The sequence below is a fragment of the Octopus bimaculoides genome, chromosome 3 (assembly GCF_001194135.2).
Source record: "Octopus bimaculoides isolate UCB-OBI-ISO-001 chromosome 3, ASM119413v2, whole genome shotgun sequence".
Classification (NCBI taxonomy): Eukaryota; Metazoa; Mollusca; class Cephalopoda; order Octopoda; family Octopodidae; genus Octopus; species Octopus bimaculoides.
The window spans coordinates 43,502,055-43,524,432 of NC_068983.1; the positions used below are offsets into that span (position 1 = coordinate 43,502,055).

Sequence of the window (22,378 nt, forward strand, 5' to 3'; positions counted from 1 at the left end):
AACATTCTTTCCTTATTTATGGTTTGAAAATATTTTTTTATTGTTTTATTTTATTTGATTTTGGTATTAGTTTTAGTTTTATGATATTTAATTTTTCTTTGACTTTCATGTCCAACCAATGATTCTGACGTGTGTGGTTTGGAAGTGTCGGCTTAGACTGTTTGAGTGTGTTGCTTGATTTTCTAGGTTAGACCCCGCTTAGCATGTTATCTTCACTAAGGGATCCAGGTGGGTTGATGGCTCATGTTGGTCAACCACATGCCACTGGCACCAGTGAAGTCACTAACTCAAAATTCCTGTTGGATGAGATTCCTCAACTGAGTTGGGATGCAATATCAAGGGAGGAGGCTTTGTGCCAGGTGTTGAGAGGCTAAAGTATAAAGGGAAGGGATGTGTCTTGTTGTAGAGGAGATATATGGTAACCCCAGCAGAGAAGGGAGAAAAGCTGGTGGGGATGAAGTACTAGGACATACTCTCATACAAGAAGATGGATTAAGAGAGAACGGGGACAAGGGATCAAGGATAGGCGGATGGGTAAGTTCACAAGACTATGAAAGGAGAGTGACAGACGGTAGAGATGAGGAAAGAAGTGAATAGAGTGAGTGGTGAATGTGGGTGGAGGTGTGGTGAATCTCAGGGTGGGGTGGAGGGTATGTGGCAAAACATAAAAAGGTGAGGTGGGGTGGTGTACAGAAAACAGTATAAGAAAACCAAAGTCTTCATAGTAAAGTTTATTCCTTTCTCTTCTATTTTCCAGAGAGTTTTAAAACCTGTGAATGTGGTCGATCCATTGATGGCAACCAGTGTTGATATGACAGTTAGTACTAATAATTTGGATGGAGGCAACCATTCTAATACCAGTGCTGGAGAAACTTTGAGTGGTTCTGTGATACCATCTTCCATTTCCCACCTTGATTTAATCAATGGACCAAAATGTTGGAGAGATTCTTGTAATGATGAAAAGAAATATTTCCAACGAGAGATTGATTCATTAAGATCCCAGCTAGATGTTCAAGTACAGGTAAGAAAGAATTTCATTTGCTAATCAGTACTTAAATTCTCTGTAATTAAATTGATATATTTGATGTATGTAAGCACAGGTGTGATTGTGTGGTTAAGAAATTTACTTCCCATGCACATGGTTCTTGGTTCATTCTCACTGCATGACATCTTTGACAAGTGTCTTCTGTAAATCTTGGCCGACCAAAGCCTTGTGAGTAAATTTGGTAGACAGAAACTGAGTGAGAGAAGGTGACGAGCTGGCAGAAACATTAGCACGCTGGGCGAAATGCTTAGTGGTATTTTCACCTGTCGCTACGTTCTGAGTTCAAATTCCACCGAGGTCGACTTTGCCTTTCATCCTTTCGGGGGCGATAAATTAAGTACCAGTTACACACTGGGGTCGATGTAATCCTTTTGTCTGTCCTTGTTTGTCCCCTCTATGTTTAGCCCCTTGTGGGCAGGAAAGAAATAAGAAACTGAGTGAGAGAAACCAGTCATAAGTGTGTGTTTTCAGTATCATCATCATTTAATGTCTGTTTTCCATGCTGGCATGAGTTGGATGGTTTGCCAGGAGCTGACCAGACTCCAGTTGTCTGTTGTGGCATGGTTTTTACAGCTGGATGCCTTTCCTAATGCCAACCACTTTACAAAGTGTGCTGCTTGCTTATGTATACTTATGTATATATGTGTGTTTGTGTCTCTTTGTCTCGACACTGTGTGGTTGTTATAAATGAGTCACACAGTGTCATTAATTTCTAGTAATCTGTGGAAACATGTCTGGTCATGGGGAAATATTCCATTCCACCTTTGCTCTCAAGCATATTGGGCAGCAAGTTGATACCACTGGTTTCTCTTGACTGCAGTTATGAATGTTCTGCATTACATAGCTTTCAGTTTTCTTCTGGACACCAATGGTGTCTGTTTGAAATTCATAACTGTTGGCAACAGTAAAAAAATCTGCTTCAATAAACAGCCTAACCCCAGTGGAAAAGTGGATGTTAAAACAATGAGGATGATGATGATGATGAGGAGGAGGATGGCAGCAGTGATGATGATCCTAGTTCTTAATTGCAATCAGTATATTGACACAAACTTAACTAGTGCTGGTGATGGTACCATGTAAAAAGCACCAATTTCACTCTGTAAAGTGGTTGATGTTGGGAAGGGCATCCAGTTGTAAAAACCATGTGGAAACCGACTATGGAACCTGGTATAGCCCCTGGCCTTGCCAGCCCTTAGCCTTGCTAGCTCCTGGCTCTGCCAGCTCCTGGCTTTGCCAGCTCCTGGCTTTGCCAGCTCCTTGCCTCGCCAGCCCTTTCCCTCGCCAGCCCTTTCCCTCGCCAGTCCTTGGCCTCGACAGCTCCTGGCCTCACCACCCCTTGGCCTCGCCAGCTCCTGGCTTTAGCAGCTCCTGGCCTCGCCAGCCCTTGACCTTGCCAGCCCTTGGCCTTGCCAACTCCTGGCCTTACCAGTTCCTGTCTAACCATCCAACCCACACTAGCATGGAAGTAGACATTAAGTTTTGAGACCATGGCTGCCAAAGTCAATAAAGCACCATCTTGCTGCTAGCTGACTTCTTGCAGTTGTACTTAATCCATCTAACAGATAATCCATGGTGTGTGTTACTTAACTAACCATAATTAAATCACTTCCCAATCACATGGTTTTAAGTTCAGTCCTCACTCCTACATCTTGGGCAAGTGTCTTTTACTGTAGCCGCTAGCTGACCAAAGCCTTGTGTGTGAATTTGGTCGATGGAAACTAAATGAAGCCCATCAGTATATGTCATCATCATCGTTTTAACATCCACTTTTCCATGCTTGCATGGGTCAGACGATTGTTGTTCAGGAAGCATGCAATTTTTGAAGAATGCATTGTCATGACAGCTAACAACTGATGTGGTTAGTTTATTCTATCTTGCATGACCGCTTTTCCAGATATTTTTAATTAAACTTACAACATTGCACAGTTGTATTTCATTTCTATAATTTTATTGTCAGGTGAATAGTGAATTAAAGAAATTGCTGGTTGCCTCCCTTGGTGAAGATTTACAATATCGAGTGGAGAAGCTGCTGAGGTAGGTTTTTTTCTTTCTTCATTTTATTTACTTTTAATGCTGATCGATATTTTGAGTCATCTGTCTGTATAGTAGAACTCTATTCAAATTTGTCATCCTAATAAATATACAGATTCCTATTTAAAGCCCATTACCCCTATCTTGCTCAGGACATTGACCTCCTGGAAACTGTTCAGAGACATGCAACCAAGCAAATACCCTCCATCAGAAATCTACCATACTCTGAACGCCTTGCTTCCCTGGGCATAGATACATTGAAGCTCCGACGTCTATCAACTAACTTGGTAAACACCCACAAAATTATTAACCACCTCGAGCACCTTTTTGAGCTCCATGTGTCTAACACATGTGGGCATGCCTACAAAGTCAGAAAACAGCACAGCTCCCATGACTTTCAGAAACATTTTTTTACACTCAGAGTTGCTGAAGCATGGAACAAACTACCTGCATCAGATGTTAATTGCTGAGACATTGCATCCTTTAAAACCTCCATGCTTCCTGAAATTCGCCAACACTACACCTGATATCCCCCCCACGCCATACGTATGTACACATGTATATCATGACTCATACACTGTTCACTTTCCTGACTTTTGTACATAATTCTATGTACTGTACATGCACTTTTGAGGAGTTGTAGTGCACCTGAGCACTGTACACAATAATCTCATTATTATTATTATTATTATTATTATTCCCTTTCTCTCTTTCGGAGAGGCACAAGCACATACACAGACATATACACACATGGCAGTAACTTCCGCCTACCAAATTCAATCACAAAGCTTCGGTCAGCCTGGGGCTATAGCAGAAGACACTTGCCCAAGGTGCCACACGGTGGGACTGAACCCGAAACCATGTAGCTGGGAAGCAAGCTTCCATTATTATTATTTATTATTATTATACACACACACACATATGCAAATGAGTAGAATGAGATCTGGATTCAGAGAGCTCAGAGCACCTTTTGTGGCCTTGGCTATCAAGTCCACATACTAATCAAGTACAAATTAATATAATGTTAACCTATGGAAGTCAGGTGGAGAAGACTCATTAAGCCAGATGAAGCCGTAGTTACTTTCCTGACTTTTGTGCATAATTCTGTGTACTGTACATGCACCTTTGATGAGTTGTAGTGCTCCTGAGCACTATACACAGTTATTTTGTTATTATTATACTCTTATAAATAGATGACCCCCTTGTACAAAATAAACAACCTCTACTATGAATAGCTAAAATCATCATTTAACATCCACGTTCCATGCTGGCATAGGTTGGACGGTTTGACAGGATGTGATGGGTCCAAGGGACTGTATTGTGCTCCAGTCTCCTCGTTGGCATGGTTTCCACCCTTCCCAATGTCGACCACTTTACAGTGTCTTATCTGGGTTGTTTCATTGGACCATTGGTACCATTGAGGTCACCATGCAGCTTACAAGCCTACAAAACACAAGGCCCGATGGACTCAATGCTATCAGTTGACAGTTAAGGAGAAAGGGTGGGACACAACAGGTTCTTGTTATAGGTGAGTTACATGGCTGCTTACATTTAGAAGAGAGAGTGAGGAAGGAATCATTAGTAGCTGCAAAGCGATAAATATTGGTGATGAAGTGTCCAGGTGGCACTTCAAAGTATGAGCTAATATTCGTCAGCCATTAACAAGAATTGAAAGTCAACTTTATCATTTACAAAGATAAAATATCTTCATTTGACTTGATGGTCTTAGTAGTTTTTAAAGAAAAATTCTTTTTGAGAAGGTACTCTGAGATGAAAGGCAAAGCTGATCTCGGTGGAATTTGAACTCAGAATGTAGAGACAGGCGAAATACGTCTAAGCATTTTATCCAGTGCCCTAACAATTTTGTCAGTTCGCTGTTGCCTTAATGATGATAATAATAAAGGATAAATTTATCCAATTATATTTGTTTGTCTTCATGTTTTTACAGGGATAAAGCTCAATTATCTTTGGAAGTCGGTGGTTATACAAAGAAAGTTTCAGAAGATTATGAAAACCTTGACCGATTGTCCATTCAAGCTGACATTTGGAGAAGCAAATTTATGGCCAGCAGGTAAATTACTTCCACAATAAATTCTTATTAACCCTTTCGATACCAACCCAGCTGAAACCGTCTTGTTTCCATAAATTTTGAATTAAAATCTTCCACCAAACCATAGTCACAATTTATGTTCCTAACATTAGCTTAATGATAACCAAGTTATTTTACTAAATTTTTTGTTATATTTAAAATTAATTGAAAGAAACACAGAGCATCTCAAAATAGATATGGTAACAAAAGGGTTAAAATATATAATAGCAAAACCAATTCTTAACCCTTTTGATACTAACTCGGCTGAAACCACCTCTGGCTCTGTAGTACAAATGACTTGTTTTCAAAAGTTCTGAATTAAAATCTTCTACCAAACCTTATCCACAATATATGTTCCTCACACTAGCTTAATGATGACTAAGTTATTTTACTAAATTCTTTGTTATATCTAACGTAATTGAAAGAAACACAGACCATCTCAAAATAAATGCAGTAATGAAAGGGTTAAAATTTTGAAAATATAAATGTAACATTTAAAAGTATTTACTTGGCTGATTAGTATAATGAGTGTGGATGGGAGGAGTATAGGATTCATAATACTTAATCTTTGGCAGCTATTGGCAGTGATATCACATGTTTGGTAGCTATTAGTGATGTTAGTTGACAATTTTCTGTTAACAGTTCATCCAACAAGAAAAAAAAATGAAAGAGCTGGAATATGAAAATTCTTACTTTTATTATATACGAGGTCTGTTCAAAAAGTATTAGGACTGGTGCTAAAAAAAAAAAAAAAAAAGAGATCTACAACACATCAATCCAGCATTTAATCTCCTTCGAATTAGTCCCTTTCTAAAGCCGCACACTATATCCAGTGTTGTTTCCATGGATGGAAGCATTCGTGGAACTTCTCTTTTGGGATAGCAGGCTTCTGCCTCATTTCATTCTCTTGGATTTCCTCAAAATCTTGAAATCTTGTTGGAGTCTTCCACTGCAAAGACCCACACTTTGTCACTAGCCATAGACCCATGCTTTCTCTTCTGTTGTGGCTGTTTTCAAAATGTCTTTCTTTCTCGGCACAATCCAGAAGATCCTGTGCAGCTGCAACTTGATCTACACTTGACAAACTTTACTTCCAAGCACTACTATAAACAGTGAAAGTGAGCAAGAATGTTACAGCTTAGTGTGCATGTGAGACAGAGTTCAAGGCGTACCTGTACCAAGCAGCTTCATTCAGTGTACTTTAGCTCTGTTACCATAGCAACAATCCTGATATTTTTTAATCAGATCTTGTATTTATATACATATATATGTATGTGAATGTTTTTTTCTCACTTCACATTAAATCTGTTGAGCTAACAAAGCTAGTTTATTGACATGCTCTGCCAACAAAATCGTTATCTAGTTCTGTGCTTTTGAAGGTATTTGGATTTTTTTAAAAATCTAATCTCTTGCTTGAAAAACAGGTAAATGTGAGCAACAAGAAGGGTATATTTCCAGTTAAATAAACAGAATAAAAAATTATACTCAGTTTAGTGTGATTTTTCTGAACTGAACACATATCACATAAAAAATTGTTTCTTGTTGATTATTCAGTAACTACATCACAATCACTATAAAACCACATTACTCTAGCGTTCCACTTCTAAACACCATATTATTGTACTGTTTTGAAATATAGATGCCATATAAAATACTTTTGTATTTTCTCCTATTAGAGTTCTAATTGATGAACTGGCCAAAGGAAGAGGATTGTTATCTTCCCAATATCAAGAATCTCAAGATGCCATTCAAAGGTTGTTAAACGAACGACATGAATTACAGTCTCACCTCATGGAATCTTACAAGTAAGTCAAAAAAACATTTATTAATTTTATCTAAGGCCTCAGCCAGTCCACTTAGGCGAACCTTCCTTCATTGGACACGAAACTCAGTTTGCAAAGACTTATTGGGGCAAGCGAAAGCGAAATCGGGATGGCACCTGTGCCCAGCGTCCCCTTTCTGGCACTTGTGCCCACAGCATGTGTAAGGACTTTCGAGAGAGATCGTTGCCAGTGCCCCTGGACTGGCTCTTGTGTGGGTGGCACATAAAATACACCATTTTGAGCGTGGCCATTGCCAGTACTGCCTGACTGGTCTTCGTGCCGGTGGCGCATAAAAAGCACCCACTACACTCTCTGAGTGGCTGGTGTTAGGAAGAGCATCCAGCTGTAGAAACTCTGCCAAATCAGATTGGAGCCTGGTGTCGCCTCCTGGTTTGCCAGTCTTCAGTCAAATCGTCCAACCCATGCTAGCATGGAAAGCGGACGTTAAATGATGATGTTTTAAACTGGAAAAGTCAAATGGCTACATGGATTAAGTTGTTAGACTGGTATTATATTAGTCAAGGGTTCAAATTACTTGCAAATATTTCATTGTGCTTTTAAACTAAATTTTGATTAAAGTGTTAAATTTGTGATTTAGGTAGAACTAGAGAAAGCTAAATCATAGATAATCCTTTTGTAACCAACTTGTCAGAGATTACTTTTGATTTTCGGGTACAAGCTTCTTATTTTAACCCTTTAGCATTCTGATTATTCTACCAAATCTAATACTTATTTATTCGCAGATACAGAAGTAATTTATTCTCAAACGCATGATAATGCTAATACAATAGCATGAACAGAATAAACTATCCATATATTGCAGAAAAATTTGTTAGTAGCCATGAGAATAAATTATTTCCATATCTTTCAATACATCTCAATGCTTCTAAAGCAAACTTTGTTTGTTTACTTTCATCGTAAGTTGAATTTATTTATTCAGGCCGTTGCCAGTACTGCCTGACTGGCCTTCGTGCTGGTGGCACGTAAAAGCACCCACTACACTCTCGGAGTGGTTGGCATTAGGAAGGGCATCCAGCTGTAGAAACTCTGCCAAATCAGATTGGAGCCTGGTGTAGCCATCTGGTTCACCAGTCCTCAGTCAAATCATCCAACTCATGCTAGCATGGAAAGCGGATGTTAAACGATGATGATGATTTCAAATTAATCATGCATTATCTCATAGCTTTGAGATTTTGATGATATAATTGTTTATTTTTAGAATGATGTTATAGGGTTGGTGTGAGAGTCTGTATCTGGATGGTTTGAGCATAAAAACAGGTAGAATATTTGGGCCAGATATGGCCAGTTTAAATGCTAGAGGGTTAAAGTCATATAGATTCAAATGGCACTTTGAAATTTCATGTTAAAGTTTATTGCAAAATTCAGCTCAATAATGAGAAATTATTTCACTAAATCTTTCCTTGTTTTCAAAATTAAATGAAATATAGAGTGTGTATTTCAATAGAAATATATATTAACAAAAGGATTCAAGATCACAGCCATAGCCTATACCAGTGTCACATAACCAGCCCGTTTAAAAAGTACCTTTGAATTGTCAGGCGACATGCCGTGCTTGAGGAGACCTATTGAGTCAAGTAAAATCAAAATCAAAAATCAAATCATAATCAAATGGGAATGGTGGTTGTGGCCATGCCAGTGCCACCTGACTGGCTCCCGTGCTGGTGGCATGCAATAAGCACCATTCATGCGTGGGTTGTTGCCAGTGCTGCTTGACTGGCTCCCATGCCAGTGGCACGTAAAAAGCACCCACTACACTTTTGTAGTGGTTGGCGTTAAGCAGGGCATCCAGCTGTAGAAACCTTGCCAGATCAGATTGGAGCTGGGTGCAGGCTACTGGTTTGCCAGTCCTCAGACAAGCCATCCAACCAATGCCAGTGTGGAAAACGGACGTTAAATGATGATGATGATGATTCATAGGGTTAGAATATTCAACCCAAGCAAGCATGAAAATGTAGTTTTCAAAATGATGATGAGGAGGAGGAGGACGTACAGTTCTTTTATCTTTAATTCTTGAATATTTCAGATTTTTGAAGCAAGTCAATGAGGCATTTGATCCACTGAATTCTCAGAATCTCTTCTCATTACCAAACACTTCCAACATTTTAGAATTAGTTAAACTCATACAACAGCTCTCTGAAGCCATCCGTTTTCGTCTTCTGCCCGGGAGGGTCTCTTTACCAAGTTCTACATCACCCCTTCAGTCCGGAAGCAATTTTGCTGCTCAGAATGCATTAACTCCAGCCGAAGCTCAAGCACAAGAGGTGAGCAGTCTTTCTATTTATTACCTTTCATTTCTACAGATAATATTTCCTTTTTATTGCTATTGTTATTATTTAATATCTCTGTTCTGCTTGGCTCAGGTAGACCCAAGGTGGGTGTCAGTTGAACACTTCACAAAGACTCAAAGGTCTCCATGTGATTATTGATGTTGTTTAGTCTTAGATTAATCCTGATTGAACAAACCTAGGTCTACTAGTTTACTTGTAAGATTCCATGAGGTGAGACTGTAATTCATGCTGCTTGTTTAACAACCTTTGAATGGCATCTTGAGATTCTTGATATTGGGAAGATTACAATCCTTTTCCTTTGGCTAGTTCATCAGTTAGAACTCTAATAGGAGAAAATACATAAAAACATTATCGTCATCATTATTTAGCCCTTTTGATACCAACTCGGCTGAAACCGGCTCTGGTTCTGTAATACAAATGCCTTGTTTTCATAAGTTTTGAATTAAAATCTTCCACCAAACCTTAGTCACAATTTATGTTCCTAACACTAGCTAAATGATAACTAAGTTATTTTACTAAATTCTTTGTTATATTTAAAATTAATTGAAAGAAACTCAGAGCATCTCAAAATAAATACAGTAACGAAAGGATTAATATCCATTTTCCATGCTGGCATGGGTTGGATGGTTTGACTGAGGACTGGCAAGCCAGTAGGCTGCACCCAGCACCAATCTGATCTGGCAAGGTTTCTACAGCTGGATGCCCTTCCTAACACCAACCGTTCTGAGAATGTAGTGGGTACTTTATACATGCCACAGGCATTGGAGCCAGTCAGACAGCACTGGCATTGACCAGATTCAAATGGTGCTTTTAATGTGCCACTGGCATGAGAGCCAGTCATGGGTACTGGTATCAACTATGTTCAGATGGTGCTTTTTACATGCTACTGGCACAGGGAGCCAGTCAGGCAGCACTGCAGAGTATTTTATGCAGTATCTAGATTTCAAAACAGTACAATAACATGGTGTTTAGAAGTGGAACACTAGAGTAATGTGGTTTTATAGTGATTGTGATGTAGTTACTGAATAATCGACAATGAACTATTTTTATGTCTGATTTGGGAACACTCTGTACTTTATACATGCCACCATCACCAGCTGGGTCACCAAGTAACGTGCAAGATGAAGACCTCTTAGTCAGCAGGGGGAATGGAACCACAGGAAGTGGCTTTGTGCCAGGTAAGAGATTAGGATATAATAGAGGGATAGAGATGGGAACAAAAGGATTAAAAAGAGAAAAGTATGTTAATAGAATTTGAATGAAGTTGAAGAACACAAAGCTTCCTGAAGTTGATTTCATAAGGTTTTTTTGAGAATGAAAATATGTTGTAGAGAGAAATAGTTATTGAAATGAAATGAACATGAACAGCAACAAATAGAGACTGAATACTGGAGATGAAGAGAAGATCAGGAAGAGTGGGTGGGTGAGTTCATAAGAGTGAGAGGATAGTGGCAGGTAATTTAGAGAGAGATGGACACAGAAGTGAATATGATGAATGATGTACAAGGGTGAAGATGTGGTCAATGGTAAATATCGGTAAAAGGGAGAAGTCAAAAGAGGTAGCTCAGGAAGGAGGAGGTGGTAAGTGGAAGTACAAGAAGGATGGAGAATAGTTGTATCATAAACTTGTACATATAAGTGCAAGAGTGGCTGTGTGGTAAGTAGCTTGCTTACCAACCACATGGTTCTGCGTTCAGTCCCACTGCGTGGTACCTTGGGCAAGTGTCTTCTACTATAGCCTCGGACCGACAAAAGCCTAACACGAGCTTAATGATAACTAAGATATTTTCCTAAATTCTTTGTTATATTTAAAGTAACTGAAAGAAACACAGAGCATTTCAAAATAATTACTGTAACGAAAGGTTAAGCAAGAGAACAGCATATGCAAAGGTTTTCAGTTTTTATCAATTGTCTTGAGCCTCGAGTTCAGTGCCTTGAGATAAACAGCATGTTTGGTACAGCATCACACTTCTCTGTTGCTTGTACAGTACGATTCCAATCACAAGTTCCTTTCTGGCTGTTGAACTTATTTCCATTTATTGTAATGTAGGTGCAGGAGTGGCTATTTGGTTAAAAAGTTCATTTTGCAACCATGATTTGAAGTGCAGTCTCAATGCATGACTGGTGTTTTCTACTTTAGCCATAGGAAGCCTATTGTGTGTGTGTGTGTATATATGTATATATATATATATATATACATATACATATATATATATATATATATACATATATATACACACACACACACACACATATCCTTTTATTTGTCTTAGTCATTTGATTGTGGCCATGCTGGAGCACCGCCTTTAGTCAAACACATCGACCCCAAGACTTATTCTTTGTGAGCCTAATACTTCTTCTATCAGTCTCTTTTGCCGAACCGCTAAGTTACGGGGACACAAACACACCAGCATCAGTTGTCAAGCGATGGTGGGGACGCAAACCCAGAAACACATATTTATGTCCCCTGTAACTTAGCAGTTCAGCATAAGACCAATAGAATAAGTACTAGGCTTACAAAAGAATAAGTACTGGGGTCGATTTGCTCAACTAAAGGCGGTGCTCCAGCATGGCCGCAGTCAAACGACTGAAACATATAAGAGAATAACTTATAGACACACACGCACACACACACTATTGGGTTCTTTCAGTTTCTGTCTACTAAATCCACTCACGTGGCTTTGATTGGCTGGGGACCAAAGATTCCACATAGTAGAACTGAACCAATGACCATTTGGTTTGAAAGCAAACTTAACCACACAGCCACTCCTGCAAGTGTTTGGTTAAAAAATTCCCCCTACAACTTATGTAATTGTAGGTTCAGTCCCATTGCATGATACCTTGGTTACTTCACTGTTTAAATGCTACCTTAGTTACAGTACATCCTTTGCAGTCTCAAACCAAAGGCGGAACCACTATGCAGTCGCTCAAACAGTTAGAAATAGCAGTCAAATAACTCTGAAAATACACCTTGAAAGGACAAATTAAATAATGTATAGTCTGAGATACTCCTAAAAAAAATAGCTAAGATGGTCAAAGCTAGAACGTCTTTTGTTATAGGGCTGCTCAATCAGTTCTGACCTAGGGCTAAACAACAATCTGTATTGTCTTTTGATTTAATTTTTTAATTAAGAATGTTATTCAGAACCTAATTCATTCTCTAATATCTGAAAATTTATCATGCTGTCTTTAAATGTTTGTTAATATTTCGTCATCATCATCATCATCATTAGTAATCGTCATCAACGGTTTAAGATTTTTCCCTACATTTAATGTGTTTGGTGAATGTGGAGGAGCAGGGGGTATGGGGGATTATCCAATGTTAATTAAAATTGCATCTGCGTTGAAGAAAGAAAATTTCATTAGCTACACAATCAAGACTAGTCATAAAGACACGGGAGACAACTCTGAAATTTTATTCATTCCAGAGTTACTTCCCTTGCCTTAGAATTAATCATTAAACTAATGTCTTTTCTATCCTCCCTAAGATTCAAATTTAAATTTCATTACTGACTACATTAACTAAATTAGAACTCATTTTATTACCAAGTATTTTCCATGCAGAAGGTATCCATGGGTATTCCACCGCCCCCAGTCATTTCTCCGTTTGTTTATGTTTTTTTTTAACATCTACTTTTCTATGCTAGCATGGGTTAGATATGGCATTGTGGCATTGTTCGCTGCTGGACGCCCTTCCTATCGCTAACCCATACCTGTTTCTCATGTAAAGGGTTTCTTATTCCACACATCTTCAAAAGTGCAAAGCCAGGAAGTGGTTCGTTGACAGGGGAAATGACAACATCACCACCACCACTTGTAGCTCAGCAATTTCAATGAAATGTGAATGTAAACCAGTGTTGCTCAACCGTTATTTTACCCATGAACCCCTCCGATTCCTATTCTACTCAGGGGTACCCCCATAGCCATCCGATGTTTAGAAAACCCTATTATATTTTTAGTATTAAATATTATTGGGAAATGAATAAAGAAAATTAAAATGTTATAACCAATTTATTTTGCATAAATTTTAACAACAAAATCTTATAATGGACTCTCAAGGGTCTTGTAGACTCCAGTTGAGAACCCCTGATGTAAACAGTCAAACAATAGGCACATACACACATACATATATACATGCATGTATGATGTACATACATATATATATATATATATATATACATATGTACACATGCTCACACACGTATACGATGGGGTTCTTCCAATTTCCCCCTGACAAATTCACTCACAAGGCTTCAAATGCTCTGGGGCTGTAGTAGAAGACATTTGACTGAGCCTCTGTGAAGTAGGACTGAGCCAAAAACCATGTGATTGGGAAGTGGATGTTTTAACTATACAGTCCTGAATTGGTAACTGGTCAATATCTTCTTTTAATCTTTTTATCTTTTTACTCATTTCAGTCACTTTGACAGTGACCATGTTGAGACACTGCCTTGTTTAAATTTTAGTCAAATGAATCGACCCCTGTACTTATTTTTTCTTTAAGCCTGCTATTTATACTACAGGGATGTAAACTCGCTAACACTGGTTATCAAGTGGTGGTGGGGGATAAACCCACTCACACACATATATATGACAGGTTTCTTTCAGTTTCCATCTACCAAATCCACTCAAGGCTTTGATTGGCCTCAGGCTATAGTAGAAGACACTTGCTCAAGGTGCTATACATTGCGACTGAACCTGTAACCATGTGGTTGGGAAGCAAGCTTCTTACCACACAGCCACACTGCGCCTATATGTACATACATACATACATATATATATATATATAACGTTGTAGTATATTGTCAACTTAATGTGACAATCCCAAGAAGGGAATACACTACTGCCGTTTAGCCCTAGGAAGCTGGATCGCTTCCTGTCGGCCTTGACACTATACTATGATTATATAAGTTGCGAGAGCTAGACAAACTTCTTCAACCAGCTGGCAGGCTACTTCAGGCTGATGACGAGCAAAGACTCAGAAACATGTCCCTGAATGCTGGCTAGGCTGGGTGGAGGAGTTTGTCTCCCCCTCGCAAACTTAAGGACACAGTAATTGTGTCAAGGCTGACAGGAAGCGGTCCAGCTTCCTAGGGCTAAACGGCAGTAGTGTATTCCCTTCTTGGGATTGTCACATTAAGTTGACAATATACTACAACGTTATCGCACCACTACTGCTTAAATCTCTCTGAGAGATTTAGAAATATAATATTTCTAATATATATATATATATATATATACACAACACACACGTGATGGGCTTCTTTCAGTTTCCATCTGCCAGATCCACTCATAAAACTTTGTTAGGCCCATTGCTATAGTAGAAGACACCAGCCCAAGGTGCCACAGAGTGGGACTGAACCTAGTTCCTTGTGGCTGGGAAGCAAACTTCTTACAATGCAGCTATGTCTGCACCTAGTGTAGTAATAAATTATATGTCCTTAGCTCCAAGAAACTTTTAAGGGCCAGATGTTGTTGTTTAGTCACAAATCAACCCTGATCCTCACAAACAGAGGTAGTTTTGAACCTTCACACATGTTGCTAGTCTCTAATCCAGCACATGGTGATCACCATGACCTCTGACCCTTGCATAGCATGGTTGAGAACCCAGTTTTGCTGATGTATTTGACTGATTCATTGATTTTTTTTTTTTACTTTTAATCTTCGAAGGTCACTGTGTCAATTGTTTTGGCCATTATCTCTATTTCTAATTGACATTTAATCCATTAGAATTGTTTTTCTCTTTCCGTCTCATTTAATCCCTCTCAGTTGTTTATTCAATGTCTCTATATCATTTAATATAAAACTTGTGTGGTAAGGAGCTTGTTCCCAATCACATGGTTCTGGGTTTCGCCCCTCTGCTTAGCACCATGGAGAATGTCTTCTACTCTAACCTCGAGCCTACCAAAAGCTCATGGGTGGATTTAGTAGACAGAAACTGAAGGAAGCTTGTCGTGTGTGTGTGCTTGACAACAAGTGTTTGTGTGGTTATGTCACAGCAACTTAGCAGTTCATCAAAAGAGACTGCTAGAATAAGTACCAGGCTTTAACCCTTTTTGTTGCCATATTTCTGTTGAGATGCTCTGTGTTTCTTTCAATTAATTTTAAATATAACAAAGAATTGAGTAAAATAACTTAGTTATCATTAAGCTAGTGTTAGGAACATAAATTGTGACTAAGGTTTGGTGGAAGATTTTAATTCAAAACTTACGAAAACAAGACATTTGTACTACAGAGCCAGAGGCAGTTTCAGCTGGGTTGGTAACAAAAGGGTTAAATAAAAAAAAGTACTCGCATCAATTCAATTGTCTAAAAAGGTAGTGCCCCAGCTTGGCTGCAGTTTAATGATTGAGACCAGTAAAAGATATGAGGAAAAGATTAAGGCGGCGAGGTGGCAGAATTGTTAGCATGCCAGGCAAAATGCTTAGCGGTATTTCATCTGCTGTTATGTTCTGAGTTCAAATTCCACCAAGGTCGACTTTGCCTTTCATCCTTTCGGGGAAGATAAATTAAGTACCAGTTACGCACTGGGGTCGATGTTATCGACTTACTCCCTTTGTCTGTCCTTGTTTGACCCCTCTATGTTTAAGCCCCTTGTGGGCAATAAAGAAATAAGTAAAAGATATAAGGAAAAAAGGTAATTACTCATTAACACTAGTCTCTTCTTTTAAGTGGTAAAGAGGCAGGGTTGTTAGCATTTCAGACAAAATGCTTAGTGAAGTTTCTTCTAACTCTTCATATTCTGAGTTCAAATTCCACTGAGGTTGACTTTGCCTTACGTCCTTGGGGTTGACAAATTAAAGTATTTATCAAGTATTGGCAGAGTCATTGATGTAATTGACTGCTCCCCCGCCACTTCAAAATTGCTGGCCTTGTACCAGAATTAGAAAGAATTAACACTGCTGTCATCTTCTACAACCCTCACTATCTGATGAACCTTGCATTAGCTTTGACAACGAGTCTTTCTTCAATCAACTAGACTAATTACTTGTTAAATTTAATTCATTATCATAATTTAAAATCTGTTTTTCATGCTGGTATGGATCAGACATTTTGACAGGAGCTGACAAATCAGAGAACTGCATCAAGCTCAACTTTCTGTTTTCTACAGCTGGATGCCCTTCCTAATGCCAATGCTCTTCTTAACATGCTGACTGAGTATTCCACAGACATGCCTTAATGTAATCCTCAGGCCAAATAAGCATGACACAACATTTGACATGGCTATTCCTTTGAACTACAGGCACCATCCATTTGTTGGGATTCCTAACAATTTCTATCTACCCATTTTTTTCTTCCAAGTCAACCTGAGACTTGTAAGATGTCATGCAATGAAATTGAACCAAGGACTTCATGATCAAACAGAGTAGCAAAACTATATCAATCTCACAAGCATATATCTTACCTCTTCATTAAGGAACTACTTGAAAGATCTTTCAGTATTGCTTCTTCTCAAACTAATTAGTAAAACAAATTCACACACATGCATCATCATCATCGTCGTTGTCGTCATCGTTTAACATCCGCTTTTCATGCTGGCATGGGTTGGACGGTTTGACTGAGGTCTGGCAAGCCAGAAGGCTGCACCAGGCTCCAATCCGATCTGGCGATGTTTCTACAGCTGGATGCCCTTCCTAACACCAACCATTCTGAGAGTGTAGTGGGTGCTTTTTACATGCCACCAGTATAGGAGCCAGTCAGGCGGCACTGGCAATGACCATACTTGAATAGTGCTTTTTACGTGCCACTGGCACGGGAGCCAGTCAGGCGGCACTGGCAACGATCACGCTCAAATGAGGCTTTTTACGTACCACTGGCACGGGGTCAAGCAGCACTGGCTTCGACCACGCTCAAATGCATTGTAGGAATTTAGAAACTTTGAGAGATATGAGGTGTGTTATTTATAATAAAGAAATTTAAAGTAGATAATGCTTTGCAGATAACTCAGTGGTTCTCAACCACTTTTTTACCTGTAGATTCCTATTTCACTCGAATAGACCTTGCTAGCCATTCGTTGTTTTAAAAATCCTATTATATTTTTGTACTTAAACATTATTAGGAATTGTATAAAATATTGTTAAAATATTTTGTGTTGTAGAAGTATAACCAACTGATTGCACATAAATTTTAACAACAAAATCTTATATGGACCCCGGTGGAGAATCACAGCTGTAAAAAATAGTGTGTAGAATATTAGGTTAAAAAAAAATCCTCCTTGGGTGGAAAAACAATCAAAGGCTGTCTGTGGCACTTGAACCTACATTTTTCTGTAAGCTTGACAGACGTTCTGCAGTTGTATCAAAGCAACACTTCAAACTTTTTACCATCCACTTTAGAAGCTTTGTTTTTACCTGTGAGAATTGTATATTGTTTACATTACAAGAATTTAGAAACTTCAAGAGATATGAAAAAGTGAGTCATTTTGGCTTCAAGTTTTGGCATAAGGCCAGCATTTTCAGGGGAGGGGAGGAGTCGACTATCTTCAACCCCAAAAGGATGAAATTCGGTGAAATTTGAACTCAGAACATTAAGACAGACAAAATACTGTTCAGCATTTTACCCAGTGAGCACTGGCATAGCTAGAGTGTGTGCCACCTGGTACAGCCCTTCTGTTTGCTGCCCCTTGACCCCACAAAAAAAACCCATATTGCTTACAACAGACCTAAAGTGCCCCCCCCCTCTCCCAGCTACACTAGTGCCGGTGAGCTTATGATTCTGTCAGCTTGCCACCTTGAAAGTAAATCATTTCACTTGTGGAACTTGAAGAAGATAAAACTACAAATGAAAGTGTGTAAATATTGGGTTATGAAAGCCTTGGGACTCAAACTCACATCTGTGAACATGACGAATATACCAAATATACCAAACCAATATACCAAAGCAACATTTTGAATTTTCTTCATCCAATTTAGAAACTTCATTCCTAATGTTTTTTTTATATTGTTAGAATTTAGAAATTTCAATATGAACAGCTTACAATTCTCCTTCAATAAGAACAAAACTGATGAAGAAAATTTGAAATGTTGCTTTGGTATAATGGTAAAACATCTGTCATGTGTACAGATGTGAGTTCAGGTCCTGTGAACAGCCTTTGATTTTTTTCTCCATCCAAGGGATTTTCTAATTCAGCATCCTACATGCTGTTATCCACCTTTACATTCTGAGTTTGAATTCTGCCGAAGTTAACTTTGCCTTCTTCCTATCAGGGTCAATAAAATAAAGTACCCATTGAATATTGGGCTCGATATAACTGACTTAACCTTTCCCCTAAAATTGCTGGCTTTGTGCCAAAATCTGAGACCGTTATTATTATTCCACTGAGGTCGACTTTGCCTTCATCCTTTTGGAGTCGATAAAATAAGTTACCAGTTGAGCATGGGTCAATGTAATCAACTTATCTCCCCCACCTCACTTCACCCCAAAGTGCTAGCCTTGTGCCAACATTTAAAACCAATATTCTGCATACTATTATCCATAGCTTTATCTAATTCAAGGTCCACCATTAAAAATAGCATACTTCACACACAGCTTTTATGAAATACTTGCCTGTAATTTCCAATTTAAAATTCACAAAAGTGTTTTCACTCTTTTCTCTTTTCTGCATGTTTTACTGTAGGGTTTTTTTCATTCTTTTCTTTTGGCTGTTATTCTTAAGAAATCTATATTTCTAGTTTGTTGATCACTTTGTTTTTTTTTTTTGTTTTTTTTTTTTTACTTCCAAAAATGGTTGTTTGTTTTATTTATTTACTTGTTTAATTTTTCTTAAACTTCCATTGAAATATTTTCCGAGGAAATTGCGTCGGATGGAGAAGACAATCATCATTACTATTTAATGATCATCTTCCATGCTGGCATGGGTTGGATGGCTTCATAGGATCTAATGAATCTGAAAAGTGCTGTGTGCACCAATGTCCGATTTGACATGGTCTCTGTGGCTGGATGCCTTTCCTAATGCCAGTCTCTTCACAACATGTACTGGATGCTTCTTTCATGGCACCAGCATTAGTGAGGTTGTCATGCAGCTTGCAAGATTAAAATCCTGAGAGAGGTGGCTTTATGTTAGGGGATGAGAGATTAAAAGTATGAGAGAAGGTGCCAGAACAGAAATGGTTTCTTGCTGTAGAGGAGCTACATTTTAGAAGAGCGGGTCTGAGCACTCACAGTGGCACTACAAAAAGCTAAAAATAATGCCAATGAAGTATTAGAGTGGGCCTTCAAGATAGAAGATGCTTAAGAGTGAGAGGGAACAGGAGAACAGGAAATGTGGGTGGGTGGAAATAGTGTATGGGAGAGAGAGAGAGAGACTGTTAGAAATCAAGAATGGGTGAAGCAGTAAATAATAGCAAATTGTAAACAGAAAAAACAACAAAATGATTTGATATTAGGGATCTCTTAATTTTTGAATTTCTTTCTTCATGTGTTTCACAAGTAAAAGAATGTACCAAAATTCTATAAAGCTGTCTACAAAGCCAATATAAAAATTTAACCATCTCGTGCCATGTTCCTGGTATAGTGAAAGTATTTTAAACATAATCTCTACTGGATTCCCATTAAAGCAGTAATGAACAACACACGTAGGGAAAAGAAGATAAAATACTGAAAATAGACAAGCAATCACATTGCAGCTTTGGAGTCAGCTGTCTTTATGACTCATTGTTAACGGTGGCCTCCATACCTGTTGTTTACTTTTGTTTTTAATCGCAAAAAAAGAAATGATTTTGTGATGAAACAAGTATGTGACGAACCCAGCACCTCATCTTGTAAATAAGCAAGGACTAGACTCTTTTATGGTTGAGGAAATTATTGATGACATTTATTCTTCAGATGAAGAGTTTACATTTATACAGACAATGAGAGTGAAGCAAACAATCAAACTGGTGAAAAAGATGAGGAATGTTTCGGCTCAGCTAAACAAATACAGCAGTTGAGAGAGATAGGCCTATTATTGATATTCTGTGGAATTTTTTTGTGATTCTCTCCATTAGTTTTCCCGCAATCATTACTCTTGAGTTGCACATGCAACTATTTTTTGTTTTGCTCAGGAACCCATGTGGCAGGTAAAGTTAGACGCAGGGGTCCAAGTCCGAGAGGGTTAAGCTTTTAGCAACAGTTTGGTAAAGTCATTGCAACTTCAAACAAAATACCTGCAGTATTTAATTATGGTCATTTATGTCCTGAGTTCAAACCTTACCAACGTTAACTTTGTCTTTTGTCTTTTTGGGGTTAATAAGATTCTGTTTGTCTATGTTTTTACTTAGTCTGAGGTGAAAGGAGGTGGAAATCTGTTAGAAAAGTGTGCATATTAGAGATGGGGGTAGATCTTGGTTTCATGATAAATGTGCAAGTTATGTGAGCCAAGAGGTCAGGCTGATCCCATGTATATAGCAAATAAATAGAGGTGTTTCCTTCTTGCCTTCATTCCTGATGGAGTCATGGAGGTGCTACCATGAGATACAATGTCTTGGGAATTTTCACCTGACAGAGCACATTCTTTTCTGGATATAAGAACAATTTCTTCCACACACACACACACACACACACACACACATACATATAAAAAATAAACACATGCACTCACAAATTGAGAGAGAGAAAGAGAGAGACGAGTCAGCTCCAGTACTAGACTGGTACTTTATTTATTAACCTTGGCAGGATAAATGATGAAGTTGATTTTGATGAATTTGAACTCACAGTGCAGAGAGCCTGAATGAACACCACAATACCTCATGATCCTTATCATCATCATTATTGACCTCCTAGACATAATTGTCTTGAGCCCAAGGACACAGGGGGCCAGTTGCCCAGGTCCCATGGTGTGTAAGTGATCAAGGTCCCCACCCCCCGAATGAATGCCGATCCGTTGCAGGGTTATTCATTTACAATCAAGTAGACTTTAGCAACATGAAACTGTTTTGCTCAAAAACACAACGCATCGCCCAGTCCAGAAGTTGAAACTACGATCTTGCAATCATGAGTGCAACATTTTAACCACTCAGCCATGTACTTCCACACTCATCTGCATATATGTAAATTACACATACATTTATGTAAATAAATTAGTGATTCCATAAGAAATAACACCAACAAAGAACGGGACACCAGTCTGTCATAGGTTTATTTATTTACAACTGAGTGGACTGAGGCAAAATGAAATGAAGTGTTTTGCTCAAGAACATAACATGGGTTAGGGAATTACGGTCTTGATTTTGCAATCCTGAATACAGCACACTAACCACTGAGCCACATGCTTTTATACAGAACCACAAGGCATCCTAAAAGCTGTGGCAGCTGGGATTTATGAGAAAAATCAATGTAAGAGAGAGAGAAGTGTGGAGGTATTTGGTATTGGAAAATCTATCAAATCCATACATAACGTAGGAAAAAAGTAACCATATACTTATGAAGAGATGTATTTCATTTATTGACTGTTGGTCACACTATTTTTTTTTAATAACTGGGCATTTTTGGATGATAGAATACTTATACAGAAATCAATATTGAAATTTTATTTTATATATTCATTTTCATTTCTAACAAAAATACTTCCTCTTCTTTTTTTCTGTATTTGTGCGTGTATATATATGGACAGGTCTGATGATGCAAACAGGGATAATAGCACTCAAAACATATATATATATATAAAATGCAAGGGTCAAGGTGTAGGAAGAAAGTTAGCTTTAAGCAAACCGTATTGAATTTTTAAAAAAATAACTTTCAGGAACAATAGTGGTTTATTGAGACAGAAGGTTGTGGATTTTCTTCCTGTGAAAGTACAATAAATTGAAAAAAATTATTTTGATATTTTCATGGTAGGCAATCAGGGTTGTCAGGTATGTGAATAAGAATACAAGAGTTAAGGAATTGAGTCGATAAGATCCGGGTTAGATATGTTTCATAGCGAGCGAAACCTTGGAAGTGGTAAAAATCCAAGCGAGGGATATACCACAGGCTACTCTTTGAGCCAAGGATATCTTGATTAAATGAAAGTTTACATTGTCACAAGCAGGTTCATGTTAACACATGGAAGATTCAATCAGAATATATATATATATATATATATATATATATATATATATATATA

General features: G+C 38.3%; 1 protein-coding gene across 4 annotated transcripts in view; it reads left to right on the plus strand.

Annotated features, from left to right (window-relative positions):
- LOC106875882 (golgin-45) overlaps positions 1-22,378 on the plus strand; it is a 52,373-nt gene that overhangs the window by 11,190 nt on the left and 18,805 nt on the right. For all 4 annotated transcript variants that reach the window (XM_014924182.2, XM_014924184.2, XM_014924186.2 and 1 more), the window contains exons 3-7: positions 758-1,021; positions 3,003-3,079; positions 5,025-5,147; positions 6,842-6,970; positions 9,033-9,270. In XM_014924182.2, the coding sequence (XP_014779668.1) occupies positions 758-1,021; positions 3,003-3,079; positions 5,025-5,147; positions 6,842-6,970; positions 9,033-9,270 (831 nt within the window). The remainder of the gene's footprint in view (positions 1-757; positions 1,022-3,002; positions 3,080-5,024; positions 5,148-6,841; positions 6,971-9,032; positions 9,271-22,378) is intronic.